General features: G+C 46.9%; 1 protein-coding gene and 1 long non-coding RNA gene across 2 annotated transcripts in view; one reads left to right on the top strand and one right to left on the bottom strand.

Annotated features, from left to right (window-relative positions):
• LOC310865945 overlaps window positions 1-10840 on the top strand; it is a 71503-nt gene that overhangs the window by 35534 nt on the left and 25129 nt on the right. The gene's annotated exons all lie outside the window — the stretch shown is intronic.
• Window positions 36-10840, bottom strand: part of tnfaip3 (tumor necrosis factor, alpha-induced protein 3) — a 23067-nt gene continuing 12262 nt past the window's right edge. The window contains exons 4-10 of the mRNA XM_083774750.1: window positions 10092-10233; window positions 7194-7364; window positions 5937-6117; window positions 3058-4181; window positions 2687-2901; window positions 154-1487; window positions 36-123 (exon numbers count right to left, since the gene is read on the bottom strand). Of these exons, the coding sequence (XP_083630876.1) occupies window positions 1050-1487; window positions 2687-2901; window positions 3058-4181; window positions 5937-6117; window positions 7194-7364; window positions 10092-10233 (2271 nt within the window). The 3' untranslated portion in view covers window positions 36-123; window positions 154-1049. The remainder of the gene's footprint in view (window positions 124-153; window positions 1488-2686; window positions 2902-3057; window positions 4182-5936; window positions 6118-7193; window positions 7365-10091; window positions 10234-10840) is intronic.

The raw sequence follows: 10840 nt of genomic DNA on the forward strand, positions 1-10840 counted from the left end.
GCGCGCCACTTGGTGGTGCGCTATGAGCTTGTAGATCTGCTATTTTTGAAAAATCGTAAAAATATGGCACAAGTCTTTGAATATAATCTTTCAGAGCCAATGTTTTTAACTAAAATTTTGGTTCTGGGGGGGGGGGGGGGGGGGTCCTGGAACAACATAATTATTTTCAGATGGGGGTCGGCGGGCCAATTACATATAATGTCCTTGACATGAAATAGTTTGAGAACGACTGACATAGAAACATAGGTTTTTCAGAAAACTGTCATTTTGTAGAATCGACTTCGGGTCTAAATGGGTTAAAATTAAAATCATGTCGTCCAGTTTTTGTCACTGTGCTTAGTCTACTGTTGGGCTTGGCCAGATTCATCTTCTGTGTCCCTCACGCTACAGACTGAACGCTAGACAGGCAGACAATTGGATAGATAGGTACGGTAGGCAGACAGGCAGACAGACAGACAGACAGATAGAAAGGGGGGTATAGAATCCTTGGCTGTGGTCTAGAAAGCAATGTCAGATGCTTTTCATGTCAACATACAATCATTTTGTCCGGCACGGTCCGCTACGTACCTCTAAATACATACTGTACACAAGAGTTTAAGTCAGTTGCTTTGTCACGTAGCCAAACCTCTCACCCTGTGACTGTACACCGCAGGTCAGATGATGATAATTGCACAAAGAGGTATTCTGGAGGCCAAGTCTACTGCAAATGCACACGCACGGTCGCACGCACGCACACACACACACACACACACACACACACACACACACACACACACACACACACACACACATTCTCCCCATGTACACACACAGCGTCTTCACATTCTACATGGAGGAGATTACATTTTCAGGCCATAAGGTTACTAGTTAGTCACTAGCTAGTTAGTAAGTCAGTGATCAGAGGTGCATTGACTGGCATGGGGGTGGGGGGGCGCCCGGCGCATGGGAAGGGGGGGGTAGGGTGCAGGAGCATCCGCGCTTATAGCGTGCTAGCGATGCAACATTGTCACGGTCGTCTGCGTGGCGCGCGTGGCGCGGTGGGCCGCGTGTCACCCACGGTAGATCTGCTTGAAGTGGTCGCACTCGTTGCAGTAGCCCTGTTTGTCCGCGTTGGCGTAGTGGTCGCAGCCCTGCGTCCGGCACCGCTGCCTGGCCTTCTCCTTGGGCGCCTGCGCCGGCGCCCGGCGCCCGCCCCCCTCCCTGCCCTGGCCTCGCGTGTGACACTCCGGGCACAGGTCCGTGCAGCCCGGCGACACGTTGCTGCAGCCACTCCGCCGACACTGGGTCTGTTGGGACTGTTGTTGGGTCTGTTGGGACTGTTGTTGGGTCTGTTGTTGGGTCTGTTGGGTCTGTTGTTGGGTCTGTTGGGTCTGTTGGGAATGCTGGGTCTGTTGGGAATGCTGGGTCTGTTGGGAATGCTGGGTCTGCTGGGAATGCTGGGTCTGCTGGGACTGCTGGGACAATCTGGGCTTGGCCGCTCTGTCCCGCTGAGACGGAGAGAGAGAGAGAGAGGGGGGGGGGGGGGGTGTTGGGGTTAGACAACCTGAACTTTTCCAGGAAATGAGTTAGCTTACAGAAGGACCTGTTGTAGGTCCTTTCGGGGAGATAAAATGTAGTTGCAGGAAAGAAAGAAAGAAAGAAATATAGCTGCAAGCAGCGATAAGGCAGGACCAAGAACGAAGACAATACGCAATAAGAACAATATGCACAAATAATAATAATAATAATAATAAGAGTTGTCAGTACCCGGATTTGAACACACAACCTTGTGGTCCAAGGCCAAGAGCTCTACTGACTGAGCTACACAGAGACAATCTTTTACCTCTTTGTAAACAGCAAAACCATTCATCAGTGTTTTTGATAACAATGACGTGTGTCCTGGTTTCTGGGATCATTGTCCATTACTACAGTGTGTTCGATGTTCATGTGTTCACGTACAAACTTCTCTTCAACCGGGATTTCAGATAATGTTCCATAGATTGTGTGTAGGACTTTTCACGCAAATCTCTCAAAAGTCCAGGCAGAAAATCAGATATAAGCATTTTTCAAACTACTCAAAATCGGAGGGCGGAGCTTACGTCAAAGTGACAGATGTGTTCCCCATGAGTCAAGGAACATGTGGAAACATGAATTTTGGCCAAACAAAGCATGAGTTATGCCTGTTCAAAATCTATAGCGCCCCCCTTTGGCCAATTGGAGTACGACTGCTTTCAGTGCTATTTGGCATGACCCTCTACTATACTGTAAACTTGTAAAGTGACATTAGCATATGACTGCATTAGGGGCAGAAGAAGAATTTTCACAAAACAGCTATTTTTATTGGCTCATAAAAACGTTTTCACTTTTTCACTTATTTTTTTTTACTACGATTATTTTGTCCGTATAGGTCCAAAGTTCGTGCATTTTGATCAAAAATCCTGGGAGATAGATTTTAACAGTTTTTCATATAATTAAAAATGGCGGGTGTACTAAAGGTCAGAGGTCAAAAGTCAGAGCACGAAAGTTGTTCGGCATGAGGAGACACATATGTGTATCAATGTTTCATTGCTAACGGTCAAACGGTTCATGAGCTATAGTGCTATAGCGCCACCCTTTGGCCAGTGGTCATGGGTCATGTCAAAAAGATGACAAAAGGAGAGGAGAGGAGGGCATAGGGGGGGGAGGTAAGAAGGAACGGCAGACCTACCATAACCGGAGGAGGAGGGGAGTGAGGCGTGCGATGCGCCGCCTGGTTGAGCCGCGTGCTTTGCTCCTTCACGTAGCACTTGTTGCAGTAGCCTTCCAGCATGGCCTTGCCGACGGCCCCGCAGCCGGAGCCCCGACACCTCATGGCGTTCTGAAACCCCGCCTCCGAGGCATGGCGGCTCTGGACTGGGGCTGGGGGAGGAGGAGGGGTCAGGTCTGGAAGGGAAGGGAAGGGAAACCAAACATTCATGATGTCAAAAGAGAAAGGCCACAGGAAGGAGTGCAGCAAGTGTGGCTGGTTTCTAAGAATCTGAGATTTAAAAAAAGTTACTTAACGGGGGGGGGAAAGGTTTTTGTTTTTCCGAGACTTACGGTGGTTGGTTTGATAGTCTACGTAGCAGATAGTGCAGAATCCCAACTTCTCCGGCGTCCCGAAGAACTGGCAGCCGGACCTTTTGCAGGGCCGCGCCAGCGGCGCGTGCCAGGCCGAAGTGTGCCCGGGGGTCACGGTGAGGACCGGCCGCTGCTCCGAGTCTCTCGTCTGGTTCCAGGCCGAGGAGGAGGACGAGGCCTCGGTCCTCGCGGCGTTGCTCTGCTGCGGCTCGCCCCTCTCCGGCGCCTGCTGCTGCCTCTGCATGCAGGGCGGGCACAGGCCATTGAATATCCTAAACGCCTCCTGCCTGCACATGCTGCAGCGCTCCGTCTCCGCCTCGCGCCCTCCCCCTCCTCCTCCCCACTGGGTCCAGCCTGCCGGGCCCTGGCCAGGGTGGGGGGCCGCCAGCACCGCCACGGGGGGTGGTGCCCCCCCCCCGCCGTTGGGGCCCGGCGGGGGTCCCGCCGCGGCGGCGGCCGTCGTCCCAGTCCCAGGAGGAGGAGGAGGTCCTCCTCCGTGCCCCCCCGGCCGGGCCTGCTGCTGCCTGGAGTTGAAGCACCGCTCGCAGAGTCCGTCGTGCTCCACGCTCAGGGTGAAGAGGCAGCCGGGCGCCTTGCACTTCATGGCGTGGGTCTCGCTGTACAGGCTCAGGCTGGGGGCCGTCGGCGGGGCCCCCAGGGGCCCCCCGGAGGAGGAAGACGACGACGGGGGGCTGCCGGCGCTCCGGCCTCCTCCTCCTCCTCCTCCCCCCCGGGAGGAGCTGGCCTCCGTGGTCTGGCACATGGTGCCCACCACCAGCACCCCACCGCCTCCCCCTCCCTTGGCCTCCACTATCCGGAGCCCCGGGCCTGTGCAGGGCGTGGGCGTGGCCTCCTGCCTCTTCTCGAAGCACTCGTGGCAGTGGGGCTGCGTGTCCACAGAGACGTAGAAGGTGCAGCGCGGCGTGGCGCAGCGGATCTCGATGAGCGAGAGCTGCGAGACGGAGAAGGGCGGCGGCCGCTGCTGGGGCTGCGCGGCCCACGCCTGCTCCTTGTCCTCCTGCCAGCGCTGGTACTCGTGGTTGACCAGCTGCAGGTAGTCCTCCATCAGGTTCATGTCCTCGGGGAGGTTGCCCTCGTCCAGTCTATGGGGGGATAGAGAGAGAGACAATTTAACCCATTTTGACCTGAAAAAGCAATGTTTCTATGTCAGTCGTTCTTTGATTTTTCCAAAAATAGCAGATCTACAAGCTCATAGCGCGCCACTCGGTGGCGCGCTATGAGCTTGTAGATCTGCTATTTTTCAATAGCTAAAGCATGACATAGTGCTAACACCAAAATGGGTTAAAATACCTAGAAATCTAGAACAATTCCAACTCGTCCCTTATTATTTCAACTGTTATCAATGTCTTATATAAGGCCTGTCTAGCCCTGTTTTTAGGACTCGAACTTCGGCAGGAACTTTCGAGCGAACATCCGGACCATTTGTTTCTAATTGATTCATTTCTCCGAGTGCTTTTAACAAGGCTGCAATTCAACACGATATATATCCGCCTTGAACATGATTAGCGCAGCGCTGAAGAGAGCGCCCTCTCTTTATCAATCTCTCTCGTCTCTCCCAACACACACACACACACACACTGTCACACACACACACACACACACACACACACACAGAGCGTGTGGCTCGCTGCTGCGGCTCCACCACGTAATGACGAGCGGCCGTGAGTGCGTCCTCGCAAACAGCGAAAATAGCCGATCTGCATGATAGCAGCACTCTCGTCGGGAGGGGGGCAGCACAAATAATTGCCCACACTAATGTTCATGATAAAAAACCACAATTTTTTCCTACTCAGTCTGTGTCTCATAGGAGGGCTTTGGGCAGTTCGGACACCCGTCCACCAGTGACATCATCATTAGGCAGATTTGTTTTAAAATATATTTAGATTTTTATTATCGTGAGAACTTTTGCATTGCAACTTTTCAGGAAAAGAAAGCCTGCCGTTTCTATCTTGGATTCACCATCGATGATGTCACTGGTGGACGGGATTCTGAAGTTCTGAACTGCCCACAGCCTTCCTATGAGACACAGACTGAGTAGGAAAAAATGGTGGTATTTCATCATGAACATTAGTTAGGACCAATTATAGGAAGAGAAGGTGAAAAGTGGTGAAGTGGTCCTTTAAAGCACAGCTCAAGACCTATTTCTTCACTCTTGCTTTTTTTCCTTTTTACTATTGTTTTAATGACGTTTATGTTTTAGCTTTTCTTTAATTGCTCTGTAAAGCACTTTGGGCTGCATTCATGTCATAAAAGGTGCTGCTATATAAATAAAGTCTATCATTATTATAACAGTTTAGGTCACAACATGGCTATTGTGTCACTGATTGAGAGTCCCTGCATAAACCACTTGAAAAGTACAGGGTGGGAATAACGTGCTCATTACTGAGCCACAGTGTGTAATTAAGCAATATTACACGAGAGGGTGTGGTTTAACGTGATTATTGCCACGACAGTGATGCGGGCAGGAACGAGACGAAGTCGAGTTCCGCAAGCATCACTCAAGTGTAATATTGCAATTCTACAACAGTTACCCTTAAAACTAAGAAAATCGCTGAATTTTTATTTATTTTAATGACAGATGTAGTCACTACGACCACAAACGTCCCAAGAAACTAGCCCAGCCTAGCCACCGAGTTTGCTAGCGCTCTGGGAAAACAGAGCAGCTGAATTCTTTGTTTTGATTAGGCGGTGAACGGTGCTGGTCTGATCCACGGCTAGAAGCCGTTTCAACCAATCAGTATTGCTTCCTCGAAACGACCTGTTGTAGAATGGACCGTATTGACACGGTGGGCCACACTCCTTCACTCATATAGGGTCAGAGGGGCGTACGACCGTACCGCGCGGCGTTGATGATGCGCGTGGCGTCGTGGCCCAGGCCTATGACGGGGATCTCTATCAGCTGCAGGTAGTCTTTGAGCAGCCTGTCTCTCTGCTGCGTCTCCTTCTCCATCAGGAAATGGACCTTCAGCTCCTCAAAGCCCCCCCGGCCGGGGTTTATCAACGGCACCGCGCGGATCTCTGGGGAAAAGAACAACAAAGAAACACCTCAAATGCTGCTACTCTATGTTTTCCAGAGTTCTAAAAAATACTATGGTATCTGTTTCCACTCTATTATACATGTATGTCTTCATTTCGAGGGCTGCAGAAGTACTTAGTTTAGACCGTTTTTGGTTTAGACTAGTCATTATTTTGTCCTACAACTACAACCTAAATGGCTCTCAATTAGAGCAGAGCCAGGACAATAGCAGAAACACGAAGCCATTTAGATTCAAAATCAGACCATGATCTGATGGTCTGAGGTTGAGCTTGATGGGTGGACTTAACCCCCTCAAAGGTAATCACACTTTAATCATTGACCTCCTCCACCTACCTCAGAGGTGACTAGATTAAGCCAGACTAAATCTAAATATAAGATTGAGAAACTTTTAGTACTTCTAGTAAGACTAAACCTTAATTGCCCAGACTCTTCTTCAACAAAGATGGCGAAAGCAAACATTCTTTGTTCGGTACTCATAGAATAGTTTGGTACAAAACACTGAAGTCCTTAAACCAGAAACCTAAACCTAACCTCCCCCGGGGCAGCACACCTAAACCTATAACCTTAACCCATGTCTAACCAATGACTATATAGTCTAAACTAAGTTATGTGCACCCCCTGTCAATTCAATTCAATTCAATTCAAAGGGCTTTATTTGGCGTGATAAAACATACGTTTACATTGCCAAAGCAGAAAGAACAATACAACAATACAGCAATACAATCAAAACAAAAATTATGTACATTTGAAGGTCAGAATCTTCAATAGATCAACTTCTATGTACCAAGATCACTCGATGCAGGTATAGTTCAGGAATATACACAATGATTAGTCTTTAGGGTGGTTGTGTTCCATTTGATATCCTTCTCCTATCACAGCGACTCACAAATCTTGCTGCCGTGTTTGCACATTGCTGTACTTCGCCCAGCAGATATGGGAGTTTTTTGTCATTGGTCATGTTTTCAAAATCTCCGTGTGTTGGTTGTAATCTGTGGGAATTAAGTATGTGTCTTGGTACAGTCATGGTGCAACTCTCTCACTGATGTTTGTTTCCTACCTGGTCCACTGTCTTTAATGGTGATGAGCGGAGCAAAGTGCTGCGAGTCGTAGCCCAGCACTATGGGGTACTTGTAGCACTCTGCGGGCGGCCAGTGGAGGGGCAGGTAGATCCCACCGACATTCAGAGGAGAGAAGGAGGAACCGGACTTCATACTCCTCAACACCTGGTCTGTTAAAACACAGTTTAAGTGCCAGAGACGTTAAAGGTTTTATGACATTCATTTTCATTTATTTTTCTTTTTTCCTTTAGGTTTTATGACCTCAATTACACCCAAAAAACCTGAACTTTGAACATTCAGTGGATTTTCTGTGGTCTGAAGTTTTCTTTGGGGTTTTTTGGGCCTTTTGAGCTACAATGAAAACAGGCAACACAGTGAAACAGTGACATCTGCTGGCAAATCCCATTGACATATATGGGATTTGCAGTAAGTGATGTCACTTACTGCCGGCAAATCAGAGCACCTGTTTGAGCCAGAAAACCCCAGATCACAGAAAATCTACTGAATGTTAAAAGTTCATGTTTTTTGGGTGCAATTGAGATTAGAAAACCTAAAAAAAACAAGAACAATTCCAAAACCTTTTTTTTTATGTCACAATCCCTTTAAGACGAGTTGAATCCAATTGTGCACTGATTGCCGTGGACGATAAGACGAGGTTTTTTTTCCCTTTTTTTTATCCATATTTTGAAAATTCCTCTAATCTGGTGTACAGGTGATGACATGCACATTACATGCATAATAGAATTACATTTTCTTTATTTTTTTTTATAATGGGCTAATTGGCAACCAAAGCCAAAACTGGTGACCACCAGGTGACGCTGAAATAGTTTTTAAATGTACAGACACAGACATCAGCCTAAAATATAAATGGCCACATTGACATTTGCGTTGAATTTTAATATTTATTTATTTCTACTTGCCAAAGACACTTGTCAGTTGTCACCAGACTAGGGTGAAAAACGGTTCCAAATTCAATGAGAAAAGTGACTGTCGTATGAAAAATAAAAGAGGAAGTGTTTAAATGTCAGGCTATACCATTTGAGACCTATTGATTGTCTCCACCAGCCGAAGGCATGGGGAGAGTATGTTTTGCACTCCGTCCGTCCGTGTGTCCGTGTGTCCGTGTGTCCGTCCGTCCGTGACCAGCTAATCTCAGCCACCGTTAACCCGGTCGATGCCAAATTTTGCACACACACTCCCTGGATGCCAACCATGAACCTCTGCCCCAAACTTTCCAGAACGGCCTGTTATAGCGCCACCAGGAGGCCGCTTTGTGCAAAACAAGTTTTTTCACAGTACACCTACAGATTTTGTCCAAACATCACGCAAATTAGTACACAGTCTCTCTAGAGCCATTCAACGAAACAGGTCTTTCAGATTTCTCACACTCCATCCTGATTGGTTAAGATTGGCTTCCAAAGTTCACAGGAGTGCTCAGTTTCAAACAAAATGCTGCAAATCATGAACACATCGCGTGATTTCCCTGAAATTGTGCACGCACATTCCCACTAGGCCGAGGACGAAATGCCACATGAACAATTTCAACTCAGCCTCAAGGTGGTGCTATAACTGGCCCAAAAGTGTTTTTACCTCTAACTGCACGGATCTGTGGATAACCTGGTGGAGACCTGTGCCCAGAAGGGCACTTTTTCTAGTTTCTGATATTTCTGGTCATTTTATAGCTTGTTGTATCTTTGCAGAACAATCTCATAGAGCCAACAATCTCATCTAGCTTCATCCATTTTGGGCGGGAACCCCTTTTGGTGTTTTAAACATTATGTTATAATTTAGCTATTGAAAAATAGCAGATCTACAAGCTCATAGCGCGCCACTTTTGAAGAATCGTTAAAATGTGGCGCAAATCATTGAATATAATATTTCAGAGCGAACATTTTTAACTAATATATTTGCTTCTGGGGAGGTCCCTGGAACTACATATTTTGAGATGGGGGTCCGTGGCCCAATTAGAGATAATTCTGGGGGTCCTTGCCTTTTTTTTAATCGACCTCAGTCCAAAATGGGCTAAGGGGGATTTTCTTTTCATCTATAGTTCACAGAGCCAAACAAGTGCCAACCAAAACAGATTTGAGGGGATGCTGTGAAATACAACACAATGACTAATTCAGCGATGACACACAACCCAATGCATGGGGCCCTTCCTCACACCTGGCATGAGCATGCATCTTATTGTAACAAGATATTATTTAGCCGGAATACTTTTTACAGCCAACATTAAAAATACATCCCGTAATAAACAGAGATCAGATCTCAACTTCACGTGCGAAATGCAGATGGCATGCACTTGGGCAATTCTTCTCGTAATGTTTTCGGGGCGAGTGAGACAGTGATACGACATGGTATGAATTATTATGTATTTAAAAAAACCTGTGTTTCAATGCAGCTTTGTGAGTGTTTGACGACTATAGGCGTGTTTTGGTGTTGGCATCATGTCATGCTTTAACTATTGAAAAATAGCAGATCTACAAGCTCATAGCGCGCCACCGAGTGGCGTGCTACGAGCTTGTAGGTCTGCTATTTTTGAAAAATCCAAGAGCGACTGACATAGAAACATAGCTTTTTTCAGAAAACTGTCAGGATGTAGAAGACATTTTTTAGAACCTGATCTCAGGTCAGAATGGGTTTTAACCCATTCTGAACGGGAACCCATTTTGGTGTTAGCATCATGTTGTGCTTTAGCTATTGAAAAATAGCAGATCTACAAGCTCATATCGCGCCACCGAGTGGCGCGATACGAGCTTGTAGGTCTGCTATTTTTTGAAAAATCGAAGAAAGACTGACATTTTTTTAGAATCTGATCTCAGGTCAGAATGGGTTAATCAGACCAGTGTAAACCTCGTATGAATCTGATCTCAGGTCAGAATGGGTTTTAACCGTACCGGCAATAACAATGATGGGCCTGCGGAGGATGTTGGAGAGGACGAAGATGTGGATGTCTTCCAGAGAGTCAAACTGGAGGCCGTTGCTGCTGGAGACGGGGGACGCCATCTTCACTATTTTCTCCCACTCCTCCTCCCAGTTCTGAGTGTTGTGCCAGACAACACACACACACAGTCACACACAGTCACACACACAGTCAGACACACACACATTTAAAGGGATTGTGACATTAAAAAAAAGGTTTTGGAATTGTTTTTTTTTAGGTTTTCTAATCTCAATTGCACCCAAAAAACATGAACTTTTAACATTCAGTAGATTTTCTGTGATCTGGGGTTTTCTGGCTCAAACAGGTGCTCTGATTTGCCGGCAGTAAGTGACATCACTTACTGCAAATCCCATATATGTCAATGGGATTTGCCAGCAGATGTCACTGTTTCACTGTGTTGCCTGTTTTCATTGTAGCTCAAAAGGCCCAAAAAACCCCAAAGAAAACTTCAGACCACAGAAAATCCACTGAATGTTCAAAGTTCAGGTTTTTTGGGTGTAATTGAGGTCATAAAACCTAAAAGAAAAAAGAAAAAGAAATGAAAATGAATGTCATAAAACCTTTAACATCTTTATTTGTATTCACATTTTACAAGAAATTTCTTGAACACAAACAATAGTGGATGCGCAAACTTGAGAAAACTCTACAACAAGTGCTTCAGATACAGATCACGGGTACAGAAAGCATCGCCTTCTCCATATA

Source organism: Protomyctophum parallelum (assembly GCF_964188405.1).
Source record: "Protomyctophum parallelum genome assembly, chromosome: 10".
Taxonomy (NCBI): Eukaryota; Metazoa; Chordata; class Actinopteri; order Myctophiformes; family Myctophidae; genus Protomyctophum; species Protomyctophum parallelum.